General features: G+C 39.5%; 1 protein-coding gene across 1 annotated transcript; it reads right to left on the reverse strand.

The window, feature by feature from the left end:
• Window positions 1-16: 16 nt before the first annotated feature.
• LOC122317393 (exosome complex exonuclease RRP44 homolog A) lies at window positions 17-20,226 on the reverse strand. The gene is made up of 24 exons (XM_043134467.1): window positions 19,968-20,226; window positions 19,713-19,850; window positions 19,459-19,616; window positions 18,965-19,020; window positions 18,423-18,545; window positions 18,115-18,245; window positions 17,768-18,008; window positions 16,759-16,912; window positions 15,760-16,000; window positions 15,463-15,619; window positions 15,192-15,260; window positions 13,541-13,666; window positions 13,357-13,409; window positions 4,745-4,851; window positions 4,204-4,258; window positions 4,000-4,099; window positions 3,773-3,884; window positions 2,999-3,119; window positions 2,289-2,348; window positions 2,097-2,202; window positions 1,919-2,014; window positions 1,372-1,453; window positions 1,174-1,239; window positions 17-382 (listed from the first exon to the last, which is right to left on the reverse strand). The coding sequence occupies exons 1-24, from the start codon at window positions 20,019-20,021 to the stop codon at window positions 184-186; spliced, it is 2,805 nt and encodes a 934-aa protein (XP_042990401.1). The 5' UTR covers window positions 20,022-20,226; the 3' UTR covers window positions 17-183.
• Between the last annotated feature and the right edge of the window lie 7,119 nt (window positions 20,227-27,345).

Consider the following 27,345-nt stretch of genomic DNA (forward strand, 5'->3'; position numbering starts at 1 on the left):
TCAAATGCACACTAGAAAACAGGAAGACGCAAAAATCAAATAAATCAAGTCGAGCTATATTACAATCGTACTACATTCCTCCCTATGCCACTGTGCTCCACCCTCAAATGTTTTAAATGAAACATCACTATAGTTCCATAAAACGTTGCTAAGGAGATACAATGTAACATTCCACGGGCTCATCTAAATAAGGGTGAGCTGGAGTTTTGGACGATTGGGTTGTGGCTCCACAACCTCCATGTGAATTCTTATTGTCTGCAGAACACTAAAAGAAAGGCTACCATCCATCTTTTTAATCTTCTGTTGTTGCTCATCTACAAACCATTCTCCACCACCCTTCTCACTTCTCGGTGCCAAGTACACAGGACCTTCTATACCATACCTGGGCAAAACCACAACCAAAAAAAAAAAAGCCAAAAGAATATAGAAGAACAAGAAGAAAAAACCATAAGCAGGAGCAGGTATTAATATCAATTGGCGATGGAAAAAGCACACCCACTTAATGCCTATATTTGACAACCATTGAACAGAATACATCTCAGCAGCGTCCTTTTCAACTCTTTCACAAAGCTATTATTGCTAATGGAACAAAGGCCAAGTAATGGAATAGGAACTGATTTTCCCCAGGAGATATATTCTATAAAAAGAATGATGGATTGAATAGCAAGTGTACAAATTAAAACAAATCAAGTTCATTAGAAAAAAAACCCAAAGGTACCGTTTGGATAGAAGAATTTGGTTTTAGACTTGAATTTGGATTTGGATTTGCATTTCAAATCAACCTCGATTTCAAATCTGATCGGATTATAAAGACCCAAATTCAAATCCTCCCCTAATCCTGCCATCCAAACAAAATCTTTGAATTTTAAATCCCTCCCCCCAACCCTCTGCCCCCCTTTCTTCCAAGAAACGTGTTAACTTAATACCCAGGGAATAGGTGAACAGTTAATAGCACTCCAGGATTACCTAGAAAGCTGTTATTTTGGAGTATTTATCTAGTCAAGTTACACCAATGCTTTTAACCTTTGTTTTCTCATGCTTTCCTTTTGACTCTTCCTCCCCTTCTCTTTTCAATGAATATGACCAAGCAAAAGCAGCATCATGAAGCAAGAATTTACATAATGGTAAATGCCCAGAGAGAGAAAGAGAAGTAGAGAGCAGTTAGAACCATACTTGGGCACAAACACAATAAAGCCATTGGCTCTTATCTTCACTATTCTGGCCTCAGTGTCTGTGGGCCTACATGAGCAAAGACAGATTACATTTTCATGTGTTCTAGAATAATGTTTGGGGGGTGGGGGAGAGAAAAAGAAGGGGGGGGGGGGGGGGAGAGAGAGAGAGAGAGAGAGAGAGAGAGCCCATGCTATATACCGTTTTCTGAAGTAGATGAGAGTATGTAGCTCTACTGAGGCCCTACCCGCCATCTGGGCATTTCTATGCCTATAATTTAAATCTGGAAACAAATTACAAAAGCAGCATTCTCAAAGATCAGCCAATGCATTGGCCTCGTTCAAACAATATGGAGGTATTCTATAGTCTAACTACAAAAGGGGAAATCAGGAGATAAAACTAACCGAGTGAACCTCAAAAGATAAATACATTCCTTACAAGTACACATCTACGCATTTTGAAATAGAAGACATGGTAGATGGAATAACGACATCAAAATTTCTCACCACAGCACAAATGAACAGGAAGTGGGAGTACATGCACTTTAAGTTAATTCAAACAAAAAAAAAAGATAAAAAACAATGTATGCATAAATATATACAACAAGCAATTTGTTCTTCCATCATGCATAATTATCCAGCATCAGCAGCATAACTAATAGAAAGAATGTTTGAACAGGCATATAGAAAGGCAACAATTCAGCCAAAAAAAAGAGGCAACAAAGTTTTAAGAGGGAAGAGTTCCATACTGTCAGCAATACTAGTAAGTTGCGGTCGGTCTTGGAATATCGATGGAAGCTTGTATATCTCTAAAGATGCAGCAAGCAATCGGTGTACAATGACATCTGAAAGAAAGGTAAGTTCCAAACTCAATTTAGAGTATAATGTTCGCTTAGTAATCACCACATGATAAAAATTGACACTAACCTGCATATCTCCTTATAGGTGAAGTAAAATGTGTATACAGAGGTGCTGCAAGCCCATAATGATGATATTCTTGAGGGCTGAGATCCCCGCTACAGAAATAAACTGCCTAAATTTGTAACCCAAAAGAGAAAAATCTAATGAATTTCTGTGAAAAAATAATTCTGAATCCACTCAACTATTCAGGTGAGTTACCTGTGTCATGCATCTGGTTGCCAATATCCTGATCAGCTTGTTGAAGTATGGATCATCACCCTGGACAGCATTTAATTTTCTCAGAAAATGTGAGTGTGTGTGTGTGTGTGTGTGTGTGTGTGTGAGAGAGAGAGAGAGAGAGAGATCTGGTGATGTCTCTTTAAACATAGTCAGAAAGACATGCCAATGCTTTTAAATAGTATAAAACAAAATTTAAAAAATTGCAGATCACACAACATACAGCAGCCAATAAATGAGAAATTTATGAAACTTAAGCAAAATATAAGGCTTTATTTTATTTCCTTTTTTCTTTAACATAAGCACTGCAAATTTTATTGAAAGCACGGAGGGGTGCAAACCAAGCACACAGAAAGTATACAAAATGATGGGCCAACTACCAAGAAGATAAGGGGCAAAATCCTTAATATCTAATATTTGAAGAAAATGAACATTGCTGTATTAAAATGGTGTTAGATGTGAAAGCAAAATGGAGAAAATGTGATCATCTTTTGCTAAATGGGAGTTGGCGAGGAGCTTATGGCAATGTTATTTAGCACTCTTGGGTTTGAACGGATCACAGAAATTCAGAATTTGGATGATGATCCTTCTGTGCTTAATGTGGTACATTTAGCAATAATTCAATGACCGAATTTTGTAATCCAAAGCCATACGAATAATGCATAGTTTGAATAACCCAAACACAAACTAACCACAGCATGGTCAAGTGAATCAGCCAATGCTTTTGATGAAGAGACATCCAAGTTGAGACCAACAGCAGCAGCCGTACGCAGCAAAGGTTCAAGCATCTCCCTGGTTGGACTAGGATGTCGCCTGCACACACAACCAATTGTCATGAAGAGACAAAAGTTTGGCACAGTTTGTAAACAGTAATGACTTTATCCTGCTATAAACGCAAGAATTGGCCAAAAGGATGTCTACTGGTAGCGTTCAGATCAAATATGTACAGCTTTAGTAAGGGTGAATACGTCCCATGTGATTCCAGGAAATGGTAAGATGACGGATGTGAATCCTCACAAACTCCAGAAAGCAGTACTTCTCAGCTATATCAAATTAGTGCTTATGCTTCTTATAGAAATAACTAGCAAGGTTTACCTACTAGAAATATAAATCTGTAAAAAAGTTCACCACCAGTTTCCAAGCCAAAATTTTTAAATCATGTTACCAGCTTGCAACCCTTTTCTCTATTTTATTAGTAATGTCTCAGCAATATACATAGAAAAAAAATATGAATGCCTTCTTGTTTTATGCATATACTAGATAATAATAAAAAAAATATATCAATAAACTTTATAGTCAAAACTAACAGGGGTCTAGATGCCCAGCGAGTAAGAGGGAAAGTGGGAAGGCACTTACCCTCATGGTACTCTAGCAAGCATAAGAAGTCATTCAGCATTCCTGAAGGAAAAAAAGGGAGGGGGAGGGGGCAGGGAAAGAGAGAGGACAATATAAACAAACCAATTTACCTTAAAAGTGAAAAAACAGGAAAATGTTTAAGGATTTTTTCTGCCACTGAAACATTAGCAGCAAGCATAAACTCCTCAACCATTTGGTTTGCTTCCCTAATCTGGTACATACCTGTAGAAATCACATTCAATTTATTGTAAAGACTAGATGAAAATAATAGAAAAAATATTGCATGCTTCTAAAGAATCAATGGGCCATTGGACTAAGCCATCAATAAATAACCTACCAATATCAAGGGGGTCATGAGTCTCAGTGTCAATTTGAAATTTTACTTCTGCGGAAGCAAGAGTTAAAGCCCCTCTCTCAATACGCTTTAACCTCATTATCTGCAGGAAAGTAATATGCACACTTTTGAGGGAAATTTAGACAGCCAAGTGTATGTTATTATCTTATAAATAAGTGAGCAAAGCAATCCCCGAAGCATGATTACCTTTGCTAAAGTATTCATACTTCTCAATTCTGTTGTTAGAGGATCCATTAATCGACTGCAAATAAAATGAAAATAATCAAATAGTTTCAATATTAAAAGTGAAAGAAAAAAAAAAAATCTTAGAAATGCAGATAAGATAGTGTTATATTCATTAAAAAATAACAGAAGACAATAAAAGGTAATTTCACTCTAACAAGAGGCAAAAGAGAAAATAATGTAAAACAATGGCTTGGACCCACCACAACTCGTGTCTTTGTATTTTGAACAAATTTAAAAAAGTAAATATTATGAAATAAATGCTCAGTAAAATTATAAATGATGAGGCAATGAGTTGCCCACACCGGAATCATAAACAAAGCGCAATTTAGTCAATTACAAAGACTTGAAGGGATTAGGAGCTTTTGGGGTTCAATTAGCTTTGTAAATAAATAGATGCGTCGTCATTGTTATAGAAGAATAGATACAAAGTATCGTACACTTTTCCAAACAAAAATTAACTTGACTTTTTCAGAAGTCAGCCAAAATTGGAATAAAATAGTACCTGTCATCCATCCTCGCCTGAGCTTCAATGTAAGACATTGCTGCAGAAGATTTTATCACACTTTTAGTGTATCTTGTAGAAATAATCTCTGCTTCAGATGTCATTTCCTGAAATTTAGGCAAATATGAAACCAAAAACAAAACAATATCTCAGACATGGTTAGCCTAATCAGCAGCACAGGTGTGTGCGCATATTTTTTTTTTCATAGGTAATAGAGAGCTTTATTAAGATAAAGATGGGTATAGCCCAGGTACACTGGAGGTATACATGAGCATACACCTATTTAGGAACTAGAGACAGAAGCAAGAAAATCATGGAAGCTTAGGCCATTAAAGTCTAAAGCCATGGCCCACAGAAATAAAGTCTTCCATAAGAAACTCCGAAACTCTTCCGAGGAACGTTCATGATCCTCGAAAAGTCTCTCATTTCTTTCATTCCAAATACACCAAAAAATACAAATTGGAGCCATCCTCCACAAAGATGCAATTTGCGGAGTCCCGGAGATTCCTCGCCAGCTTGCTAAAAGCTCCACCACCCGACCTGGCATTACCCATGCTATTCCCATTCTGTTGAAGAAGTAGTTCCATATCTCACTTGCGAACTTACAGTGTAGGAGTATGTGGTCCACTGTCTCTCCATTGTTTCTACACAAACAGCACCAGTCCACAATAATAAGGCCACGTCTTCTAAGATTGTCAGTGGTCAAGATCTTCCCTAGTGCGAGAATTTCCCCTTTCTATTCGGCCTCCAAACCATCACATCTTCAGTTGTGGCAGCAATGGGCAAGCTGTACAGTAAATTCATAAACTCCAGCAAGTCATTTACTTCCCAATCATTTGCATCCCTGGTAAGACTAATATTCCACTCCTGTGTGTCTTGAAAGATCACCCTCAAATCAGCCACCACAGCTGCTTTCTCCCGTGCAATAGCAAAGATTGTGGGATAGGCATCCTTTAGAACCAGATCACCCACCCACCTATCCATCCAAAAACTGATCCTACTACCATCCCCTAAACATAACCGGGTATTGCAAGAAAAGGACTCCCACCCCTTCCTTATATACTTCCAAAGCCCCACACCATAAGTCCCCCTTCCCTCTTTAGAACACCAACCCCTACATTCACTACCATACTTTATGTCAATCACTCCTTTCCATAAAGCTTCCCTCTCACAATTATACCGCCACAACCATTTACCCAACAATGCCATATTAAAGGCCCTTACATCCCTAATCCCCAACCCACCATCTCTCAACGGAATACAAATCTTATCCCATCCCACCAAATGATACTTGAACTCTTCTCCTATCCCACCCCATAGGAAATCTCTCTGAAGTTTCTCCAATCTCTGTGCAATGCTAGCAGGGAGTGGGAATAAGGATAAAAAGTATGTAGGAAGGTTAGATAGCGTACTTTTAATCAAGGTTATTCGTCCCCCTTTTGATAAGTATACCTTTTTCCACCCAGCCAGTCTACGTTCGAATTTTTCCAGCACCCCTTCCCAAATAGATTTTGCTTTGAAAGAAGCCCCCAGCGGAAGGCCCAGATATTTCAAAGGCAAGGAAGAGACCACACAACCCAAGATGTTAGCTAGCCCCCTGATATTATTTACTTCTCCCACTGCAACCATCTCCGTTTTAGCAAGATTGATCTTCAACCCGGACACGGCTTCAAAGCATAGCAAAATAGCCTTCAGGGATTCTATATGACCTGCCGTTGCCTCACAAAATAATAAGGTATCATCTGCAAACAAGAGATGAGAAATAATGATGGAACCATGATTGCCCCCCACATTAAAACCTGAGCAAAATCCACCCCCTACCGCCGCTGACACCATTCTGCTTAGTGCCTCCATAATCAGAACAAATAAGAGAGGGGATAATGGATCTCCTTGCCGTAACCCCCGCGAGCTATTAAAGAATCCCACTGGATCCCCGTTAACCAAGACCGAGAAACGCGCCGTTGATACACAGTGTCTTATCCACTGCCTCCATCTTGCCCCAAACCCACTTCTAACCAACATATACACCAAAAAATCCCAATTCACGTGGTCGTACGCCTTCTCCATATCAAGTTTACACAAAATACCTAGGATTCCGGACTTGATTCTGCTGTCCAAACACTCATTTGCTATAAGAACCGAGTCTAAAATTTGCCTCCCCTTCACAAAGGCATTTTGAGATTTAGAAATGATCTTTTCCATTACCGTACTCAACCTATTGGCAAGAACCTTTGCAAGTATCTTGTACACGCTGCCCACAAGACTTATTGGTCTGAAGTCCGAAACCTCCATAGCCCCCGCCTTCTTAGGGACTAAGGCAATAAAAGTAGCGTTTAAGCTTTTTTCAAATTTTCCATGCGTAAAGAATTCCTGAAAAACCAGCATTACCTCTTCTCTCACCACCTCCCAACAAGATTGGAAAAAAGCCAAAGTAAAACCATCAGGCCCTGGTGCTTTATCCTTATTCATTTTCTTAATAACTTGGTGTACTTCTTCCTCTTCAAACGGTCTCTCCAACCAATCTCTGCTAGTTTGGTCTATGGTCTCAAAAGCTAATCCATCTAGGGTCGGCCGCCAATCGTGCGGTTCCGCTAGCAAATGTTGAAAATGACTAACCACATGTTCCTTTATCACCTCTTGATCTGAAAAATTTTCACCATTAATGTTCATGGACTCAACGGCATTGAATCTCCTATGCGCATTAGCCATCCTGTGAAAAAATTGTGTACACTTATCCCCCTCTCTTAGCCACAAAGCCCTTGACTTTTGCCTCCACAATATTTCCTCCATTAGAATCAATCTTTCTAATTCAGCACTGACTTGGACTTTACGGTTATTCTCCTCCCCTACTCCCTCCAAGGTTTGTAACTCTAAAAACAAATTCTTTTTCTGAGCGGTTACATCACCAAAAACCTGTTCATTCCATATCTTCAAGTCCTTCTTCAATGCTTTCAGCTTATCCGCCAACACCTTACTCGGATTACCTTCGAAGGAGTATGAACTCCACCATTGCCTAATCAAGTCCACAAACCCCTCCACTTTTAGCCACATATTTTCAAACTTGAAAGGCCTTCTCCCCCTTTGTATACCACCACCATCTAGCATTATGGGAAAATGATCCGAACATAGTCTCGGGAATCTTTTCTGACTTAAGCCGGGATAATGTGATTCCCACGACGGGGAAATAATAAATCTGTCCAACCTTGACCACACATGGTTGTTGGACCAAGTAAATTCCCCACCCATTAACGGTATATCCATAAGACCCATCTCGGAGATGAAGTCTGAAAAATCCACCATGGCTTGATTTTGACGACCCCCTCCTGCTCTCTCGCTAGAGAATCTTGTCACATTAAAATCCCCTCCGATACACCATGGAGCTTCCCACCATGAGCATAACCCAGCTAACTCCTCCCAAAGTAGCCGCCTCTCACTATCTATATTAGGACCATAAACCCCAGCAAAGGCCCACAAAAAACCATCATTTGTATTTTTAAAGAGACATCCCACCGAGTGTTCTCCCACGAACTCATCTATGCTCTCCACCACCCTCTTGTCCCACATTACCAGGATCCCCCCGGAAGCCCCGTTTGACGGTAAGTAAATCCAGCCTACATACATACAGCTGGACAAACTTCTAATAATATTTCTATCAATATGCTTCAACTTAGTTTCCTGAAGATAAATAATATCCCCCTTCCATTGCCTTAATAAGGATCTTACCCGGAGACGTTTATTAATCTCGTTAAGACCCCTAACATTCCAGCTAATTATTTTGGGCTTCATTTAACAACTGATCCGACCCTCCCTTTGTTTCTACCACGGCTTGCGCTCCCCTCCTTACCATCATAGTTAATGGACCAGGTCAATCTCCTCAACTCTCTCTCTCTTTTAGTCCCAGCCCCATTCTGACCTGCCTCAATGGCTATAATCAGGGCTTTAAACTGTTCTTCATAACCCGCGCAAGAGATTCCCAGACAGTTCTGAAGGTCCTCTATTTTTTTCAAAATCCAATCTGAAGATCTAGTAGGGGTTACCACACTGATAGGGGTTGGGTCTACCTCAACATCTTCCTCCCCCTCTAAGACACTGTCACACGGCTCAAACAAAACCAAATTTCCCTCTCCCTCTATTAACTCTTGATCTGCCGTGACCTCTTTAGTCACCATAGCTAAGGAATTCATTTCAACTACCTCCGGTACCTCTCCCATCTTACACACATCCTTCCAAGAACTGAAATTAGCCTGCATTAATTCGGGTGACAATGAAAAAACCACTCCTTCCCCTTGTTGTTCCCGTACTCTCGGAGACAGCTTATCACCCTCAAAGATTTCCCCCTCTTCTATGCACAAGCTTTCCCCTGAAGGTTTACAGGCCTCCATCGATCCCTTCTGTACCTGCTCAGCCTCAGAAAACAGAAGCAACTATGGTACATTAGGCTCCCTGACTTTACCGAGAGAAGGCTCCCTCGCCGTCTCCTCCACCGGCGGCAGCCTCAGCGTCGCACCACCGCCAAACGACTCGCCACCCTCCATCGGCCCCTTCTGTCCAAGACCTAGTCCAAGACTCGGGCCCCCTGGATGAGTATCGGGTCCCTTCAGAGAACCCAGAGCCGAAACATTTCGGCCTCCCGTGGGTACCCATATCTTCCGTGGGCTGTTGGCCGGCCCCTTACCCTTCTGAAGCCCATCTATCACTCCCTCATCCCCCCTTAAACCCAAGTCTTCAATATTCTTCTCAAAGCCCACCTTCATGGGCCTTATCTCTACCTGGCCCAGACCCACATTTTCCCCCCCTTCAACGCTGCGTTTCAGAACAGCCAAGGACTCCTTCAAATAACCCACTTGCTTCTCCATATCAGCCAAAGCACGAACCACGTATTCCATATTCACCCCCGACATCCCCGTGCCATCCCCTACACGAGTGTGACTTTTCACCAAAGAGGAAATCTCACCTGCTCCCTCTGCATATTTTGGCGCTCGAGACACGGCTTCACTGTACGACAGGGGATGGTTTCCCTGCCATGATGAAGGAAGACGCCACAGGCAGCTACCCCTGTTTTGCACTCTCGGAACAGAGTATGAAGCTGTGAGTTCCTGCAGCAACTCATCAAGATACCTCCATCCCACCCCCTTTCCTCCTTCTGGTATCATTAACACGCCACGACGTTTCCCATGGCCAAACTCTGATAAGGAGAAGAAACTCCCATATGAATTACGCTGTCTCTGCATTACCAGAACTTGAGGCCCACTTCTGCGTGACTTAATGAACTCTGATGACCCCCGGTGTGCTATCCCCTCCTTAACCATTGCAGCCAACCACCCCAAGGATCCATGGTCGAGAGAAATGTGATGTACAGCTCTACAACTGCTCTCTGTACATCTCCACCACCTCTCGCTAACCTTCTCAAACTCAAAACATTTCTGGTCAATAACAATGTTCCTAATCCACCCCATCTCAACACACTAACTCTAAAATATAACACTCACAAAGACTCCAAGACTAATCTAAGCATCACTAAAAACAATCACCATCGAAATGAATCTGTATTTTCTCAGGTGTACGGAGAGAAAAAAGTTTGGAGAGAGAGAAAAAAAAAATAGGTGTGTGCGCATATGCATTTGCATTAAGATATATGCATGGATATTTCTACTAATGAATGTCATGTCTTCATATTGTCATATGAGGAAGATATCTATACATGAGAGCATAAAAGCTACACTTAACAGAGAGTTTTTTTTTTTTTTTTTTTTTTTTTTGGCACCAGGTGTCCAGAAACAGCATCCTGGGGGTGCACAAGCCCTCGGCAAGGAGTTTCCCGCAAGTGCACCTTGAGTAATTCAAGGAGAAAATCTCCCAGTTTGATGGCCCCTAGAGATTGTTTACACCCAAGGGGATTTGAACCTTAGACCTAAGGGGAGTATACCCCCAAGCCCAAGGCCTTTACCACTTGAGCCAACCCCTAGGGGTTAACAACAGAAAAATTAATTAGGAGCCAACAGCTCTTTAGATGGTATATAAATTATAAACCATGAAATCTCAGGAATTTTCTGTGGGGCGGTTATGAGGAGGAAAGAAAGTTTCACTTGGTAAGTTGGAACAAGGTTTGCTCACTGGTTTCTTGTGGCGGTTTGGGGATTCGAAATTTGAGGCTTTTCAACAAAGCTTTACTTGGGAAATGGCTTTGGCGATATCACCTTGAGAGGGATGCATTTTGGAGAAATATTATTGATGTTAAATACGGGAGGTTGTGGGGGAGTTGGTGTTCTAAAGAAGTTAAGAGGAGTGTATGGGGTGGGTTTGTTGAAGTCTATTCGGATTGGTTGGAGGGAATTTTTCAATCATTTTAAATACAAGGTGGGTGATGGGACAAGGATTAGTTCTTGGCATGACATTTGGTGTGGGGATATGGCTCTTAAGAATGTTTATCCTTCTCTATTCAGAATTGTAAGTGATCAAGAAGCTGAAGTGGCTGATTCCTTTATTTTGTTAAATAATAATCTCCAAATGGAATGTGAATTTCATTAGAGATGTGCACGGCTGGGAAGTGAACATTATTTCTGATTTTATTGGAAGATTATACAACATGAAGATTGTTCAGGGAAGGGAGGATAGTTTGCAGTGGATACACACTGGAAATTCCAGGTTTTCAGTTAGCTCGTTTTATAAGGCATTAACTTGTCGTTGTGCCAATAAATTCCCTTGGAAGAGCATTTGGAGATCTAAGGTGCCTAGTACGGTTGCATTTTTCTGTTGGTTGGCGTCCCTTTCGAAAAATGTTGACTACAGATAATTTGAGAAAGCGTGGATTATTGTTGTGGATAGGTGCTTCATGTGTAAGAAAGATGGTGAATCTGTTGACCATTTATTTCTTCATTGTGTGGTGACTAAGACTTTGTAGCATGAGATTTTTTGTAGGACCGGTATTGCTTGGATGATGCCTAAGCAAGTGGTGGATCTTTTAGCATGTTGGCAAGGTTTTAAGGGGAGTCATCGCATTATTGTGATATGGAAGATGATTTCTTCATGTTTGATGTGGTGCTTATGGTTGGAAAGGAAAGGGTGATGCTTTCAAGATAGAGAACGCTCAATGGGAGAACTTAGAGAGTTTTTCTTTAGTACTTTGTGTATTTGGGCTAAGGTTCTTGTTTTGAATGGAGATAACCTTCATTATTAGCTTTTAGGTTATTCTAGTTTCTAGCATTTAAGTGTTTTCTCTTGTATACTTCCTGTGTACTTAGGCTATGTCTGTTTACTTGTCAATAAAATTTCTTATTACTTATCAAAAAAATTAATACCAGGTGTCCGGGAACAAAGTTCCGTCTAATCCCAAGGTTGTATGTGATGTCGGCAAGAGTTTCCCACAAGTCTATATCAGATAATTCATGGGGGAACTCCCCCAATATGATAGCCCCAGAAATTCTTTGCACCCAAGGGCTCAAACCTTAGATCTAAAAGGAGCATACCAGCAATAACAAGACTCTTACCACTTGAGCCAAACCCTAGGAGCTAGGTATGTCCATCAATAGTTCCTCAAAACTCCTAAAGAAATACATATTATGGTATTTGAGGTGAGGACCACTTACCCCTAAAAAGTGTAATACTATATTCAAAGACTGTATGTGTGTGCACGTGCGTGTGTGCGCGCGCGTGCGCATGCGTGCTTGTGCAATGGTGGATAGGGGACTTTTATCCGGTTTTACAGTGGGCAAAGGAACATGGATGAGCTGCTTGTGTCTCACCTACTCCTTACAAATGACACGTTTGTATTCTAAGAGGGTGATCCAGAACATTTCTGCCATTTGCAATCCGTATTTCTATATTTTGAGGCTGTTTCAGGGCTGACAGTAAACTTGGCCAAATTAGAATTAGTCTGATTGGTAATGTGAAGACCCCCCGCCAAGGGTGGTGGGGGGGTGTTCGGGGTGGTGGGGCTTCAGCGCATCATACAAGGCAAAGTTAATATGGGACAGGATCTCTAAAAAAGTCTAAACCCATATGACAACACCACTGCACTAAACTTGTCAAACCAAGCCCTGTAATGGAAATATGATTGGTGGGATTGAAACATCTGTATCTTTATCGAGAGCATAGTCTCTAAATTTTCTCAACCCATATAAATGCGGTCTTGATCACATTGATCACGAGTGCACTCTCTAATTTACCTACTTACTTTTCTAAGGGGTACCCTAGGGGGTGAACCTAAACGTCGTCTCGCTAGTCTTTTGGCCAGGAATATGTGCTCCAATCTCTTCAAGTGGATAAGGGATTAAAACTTGGATTGTTTAATCAAACATTGATGGACTAAAATGGTTATGGCCAAGGGAGGATCTATGGCACTAAGTGGGGGAAAATTAAGTGTGGGAGCATGTGGGTTAGATGCTGTGTTAAGCTAGTCAATGAGTTTCAAAGTAGGGGTAACATTCGTTGACAATGGGGAGAACTTTTTTAAGGTCCATTATTTTCAAGGTGGGAGACAGATCCAAAGTCACATTTTGGCATGACGTGTGGTGCAGAGATAAGGTCTCGAAGGAAGTGCTAATTCCTTCGCAAAGAAACAAAATCAGAACGGCCACATGTCTTATTATGATTAATAATGGCATAGCACATACCCAAATAACAGAGAAAGCTAGCCTTTCGACATCTGCACGAAGTGAACATATGTCTGCAAGATAAAACTTAAGCTGAATGAGTGTTACTGCAAAACCACAATCAACCATAGGACCAAGAAATACTTCATACTGCATAATGCACTCATAAGATGAGAGGAATAAGAATAGGAAGAAAAAAATTCACCTTCTGTCAAAGGTTTTGGAAGCATGTCAATCCGTCGCTCAACAAGGTAGACAGATGTGCCCCTTTGGGTAGCCTCATCATCAAGTGGGGTGCCAGGGAGCACAAAATTCGTAACATCAGCAATATCTAATTGAATGTCATTAAAGATGAACATTGCAGCTACAGTTTTACACTTAAAATACAAAGATTTGCAAGGAAAACAGTAGTAATAACACCACTAAGCCTCTTCACATAAATATACTATGTGATCCAATACCCATAACCATGATAAATATGAAGGGTCATATAATTTGTGATCTGACACAACATCAAGATGAACAATACCATATGCAAATTCTTGTATCATTCCAGGTGATGGATCAAACACTAAGGCCTCGTTTGGATGTTGAGATGAGATGAGATAAGATAAGAAATCTGTGAATGGTGGTGAAATAATATGTGAATAGTACTACTGTACTTGGGCTATGCCTATCTTTATATCAATGAAACATCTTATTACTTATCCAAAAAAAAGTATGTGAATAGCAGTGAAATAGTTTGAATTAAGATGTTTTATGGGGTTTTGGGAAAGAAGAGAAAAAGTTGAATAAAAAATTATAAAGTTAAAATATTGTTATAATCTAATTTTTTAATATTATTTTTGTTTTGGGATTTGAAAAGATTGAATTGTTTTTTGTGTTTTGTTTGGAAGTTTGAAAAAGTTGTAATATTTAGGTAATGATTAGATGTAAAGGTTGAAAAGTTGAAAATTTTGAAATTGAAAAATGTGTTTTAAGTGCTATTTGGATATTAAGATGAGATGATATGAGATGGATTGAGACCATCTCAACGTCCAAATGGGGCTAGTACTAAAACCTAACTATCTAGATAAAAAGCTTTTAAACAACCCCCAAGGGTTGGCATAATTTTTCTTATAAGTAAAAGTAAAACTTTATTAATAGAAAATGGTTAGCCCAAACACACAGGAAGTATACACAGAATACGCATAATCACCACTAAGAACTAATGATGGATACAAGCAAATTATGAAACGTGTCCCCATTACAAATAATGGCCGAAGCCCAGGAAAGTAGTGTGTTAAAAAAGAGTCTCTTCAGTTCATCCAAGGAACACTCTCAGTCTTCAAAACACCTATTATTTCTTGCCTGCTGAATTGGTAAGAGTCTAATCATTCTTTGGTTTTCCATTTCTTCCTCCTAACTAGGTGTTACCTCTTGATTATTCCCTGTGTACTTGAGCTATGCCTATTCTTATTAATATAGTCTTTTACTTGTCCAAAAAAAAAAAAAAAAATTGGTAAGAGCCTTGGTCTTGTTGGCAGATTCCCTCCAGGTCTAAGGTTTGAACCCTTGAGTGCAAACAATTTCTAAGGGACAATCAGATTGGGAAAGTTTCTACTTGAATTACCCAAGGTGCACTTGCGGGAAACTCCTCACCAAGGGCCTGCACATCTCTGGGATTAGTCGAGACTTTGTTCTAAACACTCGGTGCCAATAAAATCAGAAAAAGATAAAAAGCTTTCACATATCCCATTTGCAACCCGTGAATTTATTCATAGGAACATAAAACATGCATACCTTTAAATGAACAACCAAACTTAATAACCACAAATTCCAATTATGTTGATATTATCAGCAGATTATAAGGATACGAACTCCAACTTCAAAATTTCCATTTGGAAGAGTTATACAATGCAGTGCATCATCAATATCCTTGCATCCTGCACAAACCAGATGGATGCAGTGCATTATTTAACATCTAATTAACTACCAAAATCTGTTCAACATCAACAAATATCATAAATAAATAAATAACATACAAAAATGAGAAGAAGGCAAAGAACAAGAAAAATATGATGACATTGATGATGATCATGAATACGAGGAAACAAAATAGAAAGAACTAAGCAATGGATCACATACCTGGAGGATCCACACTAAAGACACGCAAATGTCGCAAATCCTGCCTGATAGGATTTGCCAAATCTTCAGAAGACACTGACCAAGGCAATGATGGCAAGCATGCCAGAACTTGAGAAGAAAATGGTCTTGAGTTTATGTCATTCTCTATCAAGACTACCTGTGGCATCCACAAAACTGACATTGGTTTCATCTTAAACTCATCAGTTAGTTCATGGCTATGTCACACACCTCACTTTCAGTATCTCTACGAACTATTTCTCCTATGGTCCTGGCCAGATGGATATCAAGATTACATACCTCACTTTCAGTATCTCTATCGCCTATTTCTCCAATGGTCCGTACATAGTGGCCAGAAGGATATCGAGATAGGTGGTCCCAAGAATCAACTACCACAATAATTCGCTTGTCGAGAAGATTTTCAAGCTGTCGAGTTTGGATTCGAATCTTAGGAATCCTGCGATCTTTGGAGACAAATAAAGCATGGGCTGTACCTCCACTACCTGCAGGCATTGGCATTGGCTCCAAAGATCCACAATAACTGCACATGATTATTTAATTACACATCAGACAACTGAACCCATTTCCAGAAAAAGTCAAAGAAAACTGATACTAGCCAGAGTATTAAACATCATTGTACTAAAAGGAAATATAAGTACTTATTGACCCACAAGCATAATAATTGGGGAAATTTGCACCATGAAACACAAGACCAAAATGCATCTAGCCACAAATAACACAGACAGATAAGCTATAAGCATCATGTGCTTAATCTCTGACATGTATTTAACGAGAATATAAGAACATATTAAATCAGACAAATCTCTACACCAGTGATAGTAGAATGTCATGCATTGAAGGATGGCACATCCAAAGAAAATAGTCGTGACAAAGATAAATTGAGACAAAACACAATAACACAGGTTTGGAGTTCCAGAAGTAATGAATATTAAAAAAAAGCACCAGTAATGAATATTAAAAAAAAGTACCAGAAAGCTAAGGGAAAAAAATACCCACTTTATTCTTACAAAAAAATAAGAATTTAAAAACAGATCAGAACAACATGACCATACATACTTAACCAAATTATAAATTGTAGACATATGGATGCAATAGGACCACAGCAAGCCAAACCTCACCTACAGTGCATACTACCACATAAGCCACTGAAAGGTCACACCACAATTGTCACATAATTTTAAATGAAGGATCTCAAAAGCGAGAAAATTAGTGATACAGTACTATAATCAACAATAATTTTGTAGACATGGATTGGCTCTGAATGAGAAGTCAACTTACGAGTGCCAGTTCCGCTTTATAATACCAACAACAAAGCCAGATGGACGAGATGACACAACCTTTGTGTCTCCTGCAGAACCTTGCACAACATTTGTAGTTCTGGGAGCATCATCAGCACTGTTTGGCACAAGATGAACATATTCTTCACCATCCTCTGCATGGAGGTAAAAGAACTATTTTAAGTGTATAGGGAAGAGAGAAGGAGAGTGAAGCTTACTTAAAAAAAACGACAGATAGTCTGAATCCATAAGAGAGGGACTATTTAATTTAGTCTCAGCTAGAACCATTGTTTGAAAAGGGAAGTTGTAGAGGCAACCTCTTATGTCCTCAACAAGAGGGTCCAATGGTTGGGCAGCCCAACCATCATACCAGATGTTTGTGGAGGACCTTTCAAGATGTATGGGCACATATGTCAAGGATAACTCAGACTCTCTGAGGGCTTTGACACCAAAAACCAATATAGGCTCCTTCGTATTTTCCCCTGTTCTTCCTTTTGATGTTGCTCTTACCGTTCTTATTCTCTTTATCTTTGAAAAGAGATTCCCCAACTTCACAGATTCAAACCCCAAACCAACAAGAGCTTTGCAATAGCTAATTGCATATATTTTCATTTTGCAACTGCATGGTTATTTCATGCCAGTAATATATGATTCATTAGCATCAATCTTATAATTTCAACACTAGAATAGCCACACAAGGTTCCACTCACTGTGCAATTTAAATAGAAATTTCATTGAGCAAATGAACCTTAACTTCTAAAAAACTGGAAATCTAAAAAAATGGTAATCACTAAAGCTAGAAAGGAGGGAAATCGATCAAACAGAAGCAAGATGTATCCACCAAATCATTCACAAATAAGCCACTTTATCACCTTTTTTTAAAGACGTATAGCACAGACACGCACCAAATATGTAATAATATATTTTCAACAGGTGTTACCGATCAAAAACATATATGTTCAACAGGTGTCTACCTTCTAGGAGGCCAAAAGGCATGATTGCTAACATACCTTCATCAGCTATGGATAGAGACTTCTCTTCATACCACTGATCTTGAGGTAGAAGTTCTACCGCTACAATGTCACCATCAAAGGCCCTATTCATGTTTGCACGCCCATAAATAATTATTTCATCACCAATGCTCTCACTCCCCACATAAGCTTCAAAGGGATTATAGCGATTAACACGAAGTTTTCCTTGATGGTATATTCCACGGTGCAAACCAGAAGTAATCTCAGACATTGGCTTATGCTGAACAGAGGACAATGAGCAAGAAATTTATTAAATTCACATCTTCATTGATTTCATAACTAACCAAACCCAGAAACTACAAAGGTAGGGAAACTCAATAGCAAACCTCTGCATAAATAACTTTCCTCTTTGAAGGTCTCAAATCTTCAACTTCCTCCATGTTGAGATCCTCTGATGCAGGTTGGACTAGCAGGTCAAGCAAGTTTGGTTGATCCAATGATTTCACATATGACTCAACTGAAAATACAACAAAATTTTATAAATAAGCTCTGTCCATGAAGTATTGATAAATAACCATAATCACTATGATGACAGTGCTTCATGTAAAGAGCGTCCTTTCCTTCTCAATCAATGCCCGAGTTAGACATCAGAGCTGTTGATGAGATTCCAGAACCATAGCAAAAGATATCTTACTTGTCTCTGCAGAAATGCCCTCTTCAATAGCCTTCCTCTTATTCTCTCTATCATTAGTTATAAGTAAAACCCGAGCTGCACCACCAAGATGATTCTGATACCACTGAGCAGCCACCCGGATAGCTGAACCGAGACTTTAAAATGTCAAATTTTGGAAAATTTGAAAAATTCTTCCATGAAGCAAATCAAACATCCTATTTACCAATGAGTGATTATGACATGTAGATAAGTGCGCATGAATAAAGGCTATAAAGCCTAAGATTCATCATTTTTGGAGAGGAAGTAGAGAGGGATGTAGGAAGATAGTTCGCTGAAACTACTAGCTATTTGGAAGAGGGAGATTTTGTTCCTGTGAACTAAAGTTTTGACTTTGAAGGACTTCAATTGAATGGAAAAGGAAACTTTTATTATTGAAATCCACATGAGGGTCTTCTTCCCTTAAGAGTACAAACAAACAGGCAATTTACTGATATAAAGCAATGTCTACAATCCCAGAGCACATCTTAAATTCTCAGAAATCAGCATTCATGCAAATAACAAACCTCTGTCATTACGATCATTTTTACTTTCTTTATTCATTTCCTTGACAAAAGTATCCCTACAAAGAAAAAAATGCAAACAAATATTAGATAATGCATAAAAATCATTAAGTAAAGACAAAAGCATTGCCATAAAATATCAAGATAAACTGAAAGAAACCGCAGAGAAATCAAATTGAAGTTAATAAATGAATTGCAACTACCGAGGTAACCATAAAGGAAAAAAAGCAAACAATAATAAAATGTTCAACTCAGAAGGACTTCAATATATTTCCACTCCACTAGGCCTCTATAATCCAAAATCAAAAGGATGACATTTACACATCCACTGAAAAAGGTGCTACTGACCTGTGTGAATATGCTATCACTACAAACTAAAACGTCAATCGAGACATTCGATTCAAAGTTCAAACCCCTCCCATTGCAAGCTTGACACAATATGAGCTATAGTCACCCAAAAAATTAAAAAAATAAATGATGAAGTAAAAGAACCATACTTATGGTTTTCATTGGCAAACACAAAGAATCGTCTCATGGAATTGCTGCAGAGAGCTCTGACTCTATTATACACCGACATGTTCTTGTTCTTAACCTCCTCCAGCACGATTGAGAGCATGACCACATCATCAATTGCTGAATTCTCAAGCAAATCGATCTGCAATTAAAAAATTAGAAAAATAACTCAAACAAAAAGGCTTTGTGGTTAAAGAGAACAGATAGAACTCCATGGGAAGTGGAAACTGATAATTACCTGATGGAGAACCACATTGGTGTCGACAATGAGAATGGTGGAAGCAGAAGGACTCAAGCGAGCAGCGGAGGAATCACAGACTTTGCATATTGGAGCTCCACAGTAGATATCGTCTCTGAGATAGTGCTCTCTGACTTGCTGAAACGAAGAATAACCAGAAAGAACCCAATAAAATTAGAAAAAAAAATTAAATGGATCAATACGAAGAAAGAGGAGCGAAAGTTGGAAATGGTGAATGAATAAGTGGAAATAGACCTTGTTCACTTTGCCGCCTCTAGTTTTCTTGACGAATGTCTTGCTGTGCAACATCTTTTTGGAACCACTTCGGCCTCACTCTCTCGTCTTCTCTTAGCGCCCTTTGCCTATGTTAGAAGCTTTTCTTATTCCAATCCTGTGGCAGCTGCTGCCTTCGCCTTCGCCTTCGCTGCCGCCGCGATCACCCTCACCCGTACTCTGGCTGTTGTGGGGATTGCCTTCTCTATGCTGCCCTTGAATAGTGCCTTCTCATGCTGCCCCTTAAATAATTTTTTTCATTCATCATCTTAAAGGAACGGAAACGAAAAAATTAAGCTAGCGTTACTCTTAAATTTTAGCTAAACATCATACTTATTTTTGTTTTTATTTTTTTTAACTAATTAATTATTATGAGTAGAAGAATCAATTATTTAAGGAAAAAAAAATTAGGTATGGTCTGTTTTTTTTTTTAAAGGAAAAACTTGTATATTGTATTCATGTAATTGCTGAGTTACACAATATATCAAACTTTACACACTTCAGAATCTCTTTTGGATGATCTTCCATCCACACCCTCTCCTCTTGTATACTTAATGCAATTTTAGCAAGACTATGTGCCACATTATTACAACATCTATTAACATGCACCACAGACCAGCCTCTCCTCTTCCTCAAAACATCTTTAAGATCTTCAACCACCTGTCCGTGCCTCTCCCAACACTCCTCAGAGCTATTCACAGCATTCACAACAGATAAAGCATCACCTTCAAATTGAACCTTTTTGAAATTCAGTTCAGCACGCAGTTTCATGGCCCTCCATAGTGCATACACCTCAGCTACCATTGCATCTTGCACCTTTGTTCTAGGACAGCAGAGAGAAGCAATTATTTCCTCACTACTATCTCGGATCACCACCCCAATTCCACTTCTGTCCTCCTTGGTTTTCCATGCTGCATCCCAATTAACCTTCAATATTTCACCCATAGGTGGTTTCCAATGAGTAGCCTTATTGCTTATAGGACCACTACTATTTGCTTTACTGGTCTGCTTCACTTGAGCCAACTGAAAGTCTGTCAAACATTGAACAGCCTGGTTAAACACTTCATTTGGCCCTACAAGCTTATTATCAAACACCATGGCATTCTTTCTCAGCCATATCCTCCTCATCACCACAGCCATAATTTCCAATTGCTCTCGAGACAGCTTTAGAAACCAGTCTGACCAGAGTTCAAACATATCCCTCTCCCCACTCGATCATTTATGCACTGGACTCCTCTCACAAGCCCATACATCACTTGCCCCCCTGCAACTCCATAAGGCATGACAGACAGTTTCATTTTCGTTCAAGCAAACTGGACAGGTAGCTTCCTTCACAATAGACCTCTTCATTAGATTCATCTTTGTTGGCAGACAGTTCAACGTAGTCTTCCAAACAAAAACTTTGACTACCCCTGGTATGTTTAACAACCACACCTTCCTCCATACCTCCCCTGACTTGTTAGACATCTCCCCTCTCTCCCTTCTTCTTCTATTGATTTCTACATGATATGCACTTCTAATTGTGTACAAGCCATTTTTTGAATATGCCCATATCTGCTTGTCTGGTAGCCCCAAGAGACTAATAGGTAATTTGCATATTATTTCTGCTTCCTCTTCATTCATCACTTCTTTCATTAGCTCCACATTCCATTCTTTTTTCTCAGCTGAAATTAGTTGCTCAACCTTTGCCTCAGCATGCAAAATACTGATTGGGGATTGAATTTTAAATGTAACAGCCCTTGGAACCCATTTATCCTTCCATATCTTAATACTCCTTCCATCTCCCACTCTCCAAACCAATCCTTCCCTCAACAAGTCCCTTGCATTCCATAGGCTTCTCCAAATAACTGAGGGTCTGAATCCTAAGGGAGCATGTAACAAATCAGTATGTCTGAAATATTTCTCTTTAAGCATCACAGCTGCCATAGATTGGGGTTTCATCATTACTCTCCAACATTGTTTTGCAAGAAGAGCTTGATTAAATGCTTCAAGCTCTCTAAAACCCAGTCCCCCATCATTTTTAGACCATCCCATCTTTGCCCAACTTCTCCACTGGATTCTGTTCTCCCTTTGCTTAAATCCCCACCAAAATCTTGCCATTAAAGAAGCTGTCTGTTCTCCCTTTGCTTAAATCCCTGTTCTCCCTTTGCTTAAATCCCCACCAAAATTTTGCCATTAAAGAAGCTATCTCATCACTCAGATTTTTTGGCAATTTGAACACACTCATATAATAGGTTGAAATTGCTTGAATAACTGTCTTAATTAATACTTCTTTTCCTGAAAGTGATAGAAACTGATTCTTCCAATTACTCAACTTCTTCCCTACCCTATCTTTCACAATGCTGAAAGCCTTGTATCACGATCTACCAACCATGATTGGCAATCCTAGATATTTCTCACAGTTATTTTGCTCTCTAGCTCCATAATCCCTGATAATAGCCCTTCTCATTTCACTAGCAACTGTTGGACTGAACAAGACTGTTGTTTTATACTTGTTTAAATTCTGACCAGAAGCATTTCCATATACCTCTAGAATCCCACTGATCTTCCTCCATTCATTCCAAAAAGCCTTTCCAAAGATTAAGCAATTATCTCCAAACAACAAATGAGTCATCTTGACACCCCCACGAGCCCCTGCCACCCCTTTCAATTCATCTCTTTGCTTTGCTAGCTCAAGCATAGAGCTTAGACCTTCAGCACATATTAGAAAAAGATAAGGAGATAAAGGGTCTCCTTGTCTTAATCCTCTTGAAGGAGAAAAAAACTTCCCTGGTCTACCATTAATAAGAGTAGCATATGTTACTGTTGAAATACACTTCATTATCAAATCTGTCCATCTTGCCCCAAATCCAAGCTTCCTCATAACTGCCTCTAAGTATTGCCACTCAACTTTGTCATAGGCCTTTGAGATATCAAGTTTTACAGCCATGCTCCCCACTCTGCCTTTTTGTCTACATTTCATGGAATGAAGAATCTCATAAGCTGCAATAACATTGTCTGTGATCAACCTTCCAAGTATGAATGCACTCTGACATCTTGAGATAACTCTATCCATCACCTTTTTGAGTCTGTTTGCAAGAGTCTTTGCAATGATCTTATAGTGCAAAGACTTATCAGCCTGAAGTCATTAACAGACTTTGGATCATTAATTTTAGGAACCAATACAATAAAGGTCTGATTGATAGATTCCTTCAACCTGCCTCCATTCAGAAATCTCAACACTGCTTCACTAACATCATTCCCAACCACATTCCAAAAGGATTGGAAGAAAACAGCCCCATACCCATCAGGTCCTGGTGCTTTCATAGGCCCCATCATTTTCAGAGCCACCTCCACTTCCTCTCTTGTAAACTCCTTCTCGAGCCATTCATTCATAGATTCAGTCACCCTGGGCTCCAACTCAGCAATACATTCATCAATACTTTCTTTAGATGGATGTGCACTAGAATAAACTTGTGCAAAATGCTCTCTGAATGCAGCTTCAATACTCTCCTCACTATCCCTCAAAGCTGACTGGTCATCCATTATAGCCACAATCTTATTTCTTTTCCTTCTTTGGTTAGCAAATTCATGAAAGAATCTAGTATTCTTATCTCCCATTATGTACCAATTCCTCTTGGCCCGTTGTTTCCACTTTATATCCTCCTGCTCCAATAATGTGCCAACTCTTTCTTGCAGCTGTTTTAATTCAGCCATCCCTTCCTGAGACAGTTCCCCTTGTAGCTCTTTAATTCTCTTTGAAATTGTTTCAATTTCCTTAGTTCTGCCTTTATCACTCTCCTTAAAGCAAGTTGACAGTATGCCACTGCAAACACTTAGTTTAGTTTGAACTTTCTGTACAGGTTCAAAGTCAACTATCCACTTCTCTCATCCCTGCTTAACTGCTTGTTCACAGCATTCCTGCTTGATCCAACAAGCCTCAAACCTGAACAGGACTTTCGACCTTCTTCTGTTATAGTCACCATCACCACCAGTGAGCAAGATTGATAAGTGGTCTGAGCATCTCCCAATCAATATCTCCACCCTCAGTTCCTTAAACAGTGATCTACAACTATTATTTATCACAAACCTATCCAGTCTTTCCTTTGTAAAGGATAGATCCTCTTGTTTATTTGACCATGTAAAACCATTCCCTCTGCATCCAATATCAATTAAACCACATTCCTCCAAGGCTTCTCTAAACATTTCAAGCTGTCCCTCTAGTCTGCTCCTACCTCCTGCCTTCTCATTCTGCCATAAAATCTCGTTGAAGTCTCCCCCTACACACCAAGCAGAAGCATTGGCAGGTTTTAATTGCCTCAATAATTCCCATGATAGCCTTCTTTTTCCTGTTTCAGGGTGGCCATAGAAACCAGTAAAGTGCCAATCACTTCCTTGCTTCTCCCCTTTAACCAGAACATTGACATGCCAGTTTGAGTAATTGATCACCTCCACTTCCTTCTCATACTTCCACATTAACACCAAACCTCCTCTTCTTCCAACTGGATCCACAATTAGGCACCCTTCCATGCCTAATCTCCTTTGCAAACTAGAAATCTTACATGATCTAGCCTTTGTTTCACAAACAAAAACTATATTGGGCTGCTTATCCTTAACCAGCAGGCTAAGGTCTTGAACTGTCCGAGGGTTCCCAAGCCCTCGGCAGTTCCAACACATGATTTTCATAATGCCAGGTGGTGCTGCTCAGCAGCAACCACCCCTAGTCTGTCATCATTGCAGACCATCTCAACATCTCCTTTCATTCTTTTTCCTTCACTTACCACCTCACTAGCACCTTCAACTGACTCATGATTTCTTTTCAACATAGAGTGAGGACTAGAATACTTACCTGACTCAGGTCTAGCTCTAGTTCTTCTCCTCCATCTACTAGCCTTTTTGTTATCTGAAACCTGGTCAACTTCATTAGAGTTCAGCTTTTCAACCATCAACCTACTTTCCTCCACAATAGTTTGCACATCTTCCACATTCACATAGGACTCTGTGAGTTCCTTATTCACTTCTTGCTTCATTACTATCAACTGTTCTTCATTAGGCATCATCACCTTGGAGCTCTCCTCACTCACTTCCACTTCCTCATCACCAGTATTCTGTTTGTTATTCCCCCCTTCATTCTCTCCATTAACATATTTAGATCTCAAATGATCCTCGCTCTCCTCACTCCTAACCTTTGTTTGCTTCCCTCCACCCCTGTCATCATTCTTTCTAGCTTGAGGCATAGCTCGAAGCCACACACCATACTGACCAGAAATCCCTTCCTCAGCCTTACAGCCTTCCTTTTCATGTACAATTCTGCTACAACCAAAGCACATCCGAGGCAATTTCTCATATCGAAAAGGAATCCAGCTTTTCTTTCCATCTACTAGAATAGTTCTCCCTCGAGCTATAGATCTCCTTAGGTCACATTTCACTTTGACTCTTAGACACCTTCTCCAAGCAGAGCCATCCTCCTAAACATCCACCTCCTTCACCTCCCCTATCTACCTCCCTATAACTTCCCCCATCTTCTGATTCATATAGCTTAATGGCAAATCCAGCATTTGTATCCATAGACATGCATGATCAAAGTCTATTCTACTAGGTTTTGTTTCACCATCAAACTCTTTAATCACAAACAGATAACTGTCAAACAGCCATGGACAGCCTTCTAACACTCTCACTTTATCTCTTCGAGTAACAAAAGTAATTACAAAACAGTTACTCCCGATCTCATAAAATTCCAGTGGCTTACTAACTTTCCATACATTTTCCATCATCGACCTCACCACCTCTTTCCCTATCCTTCAATCTGAAATAATCTTCCCTACCAGACTTCTTTCACCTTTCAACCTCAATGCTCCAATCGTATTTTGCTGGATCTCAATCGGCTGCTCTTCTTCATCATTCAATCTCAGACGCTTCCATACTTCCTCCATTTCCTCCATCCTCTCCTCTGCTTACAATCGCAAGCACAGAAAAATCTTCCCTCCTCAATCGAGAAAAGAAGACTCACACTTCTCCTCAGTCACCTGCCAAAAACGGAAAGCGGTTGAGAGAAGACTTTTCGACTCAATTTTAAATAGACTGATAGTGGTGTGGAATACCATTCTTTTAGGTATGGTATGTTGTGTAAGGATGATGGTAGAATTTTTTTTAAAGGCATATAATGAGTAACATATAATAAATATAATATGTGATGTGTATAATAATGAATAGCAAAACATCTAATAAGACTCAAAAGCATATAATTAATACCACATATGTCAACCATTAAGCAATGTTGCTCTTTTTTGTTTTTTTTGGGGGGGGGGTCAAAATACCACATATGTCAACCATTAAGCAATGTTGCTCTTTTTTTTTTCTCTTTTTCTTTTTTTTATGTCATTGGAAAAAAAATCCTTTCCACCCTCTCTTGCCTAAGCAAGTAGAACAGATGAGAGTCATCTTTGGAGATCTGTTGGTCATGTTCCAACTCGCGTTATGGATATGGACTGTCTCATACAGCAAAGTGAATCTCTATCCTGGGAGGAACTCGATCTTATCCCAGCAGATGACTTTGCAAAAGAAACAACAGACTTGGTATTAATCGGAAGAATTGTAGCAACAAGGCTTTTAAACAAAATCTCACTTCATGCCACTTTCAAAGCAGCATGGAGTTTTCTCAAAAAGTTTAACATTGAAGATCTAGAGGTCAATAAATTCCTCTTCACTCTCCAATCTACCCGAGATAAAAGAGGATCTTGAAGCAAGCCCCTTGAAATTTTAAGAGCCATTATGATCCTCAAAGATTGGCCAGTAGGATCAACTTGGCAATAGATAAGCCTAAACTCTTTAGTTTTTTATATTCGAAAAGCCTAAACTCTTTAGTTTTTTATATTCGAATTCATGGTCTTACTCTTGATCACACTATTATTAAAAATGCTAAAAAGATTGGATAAGTACTAGGAACTCAATTGGACATAGACGTTGATCCTAACTTTAGAATCACTTGCAAAAAGTTTGTTAGGATCAAAGTTGATATAGATATCAGCAATCCCCTCAAACAAGGTTTCTGGTTTCATAGGAACCATAACATTGACATTTGGGTATCATTTAAACATGAGAGGCTCTCTGATTTTTGTTATGCCTGTGGTCGATTGGGGTATTCTCAAGTCTTTTGTCAATTTCTCAAAACTCTCTGATCCACTCCCCTATGGGCCATGGCTTAGAGCTGAATATCAAAATCTGGGATCCATTCTTCCCCTATACCATGGTCAAGTTATACATCCTAGATCCAGTCATATGGAAAAAAATACCAGACGAGGAGAATTACATTACAAGTCCGAATAGCTCAGTAATCACTGAAATACAGAGTTTGGAAGATTTTCCCCCCTCTAGTGTTTTT

Source organism: Carya illinoinensis, chromosome 7, assembly GCF_018687715.1.
Source record: "Carya illinoinensis cultivar Pawnee chromosome 7, C.illinoinensisPawnee_v1, whole genome shotgun sequence".
In the NCBI taxonomy this organism is placed as follows: Eukaryota; Viridiplantae; Streptophyta; class Magnoliopsida; order Fagales; family Juglandaceae; genus Carya; species Carya illinoinensis.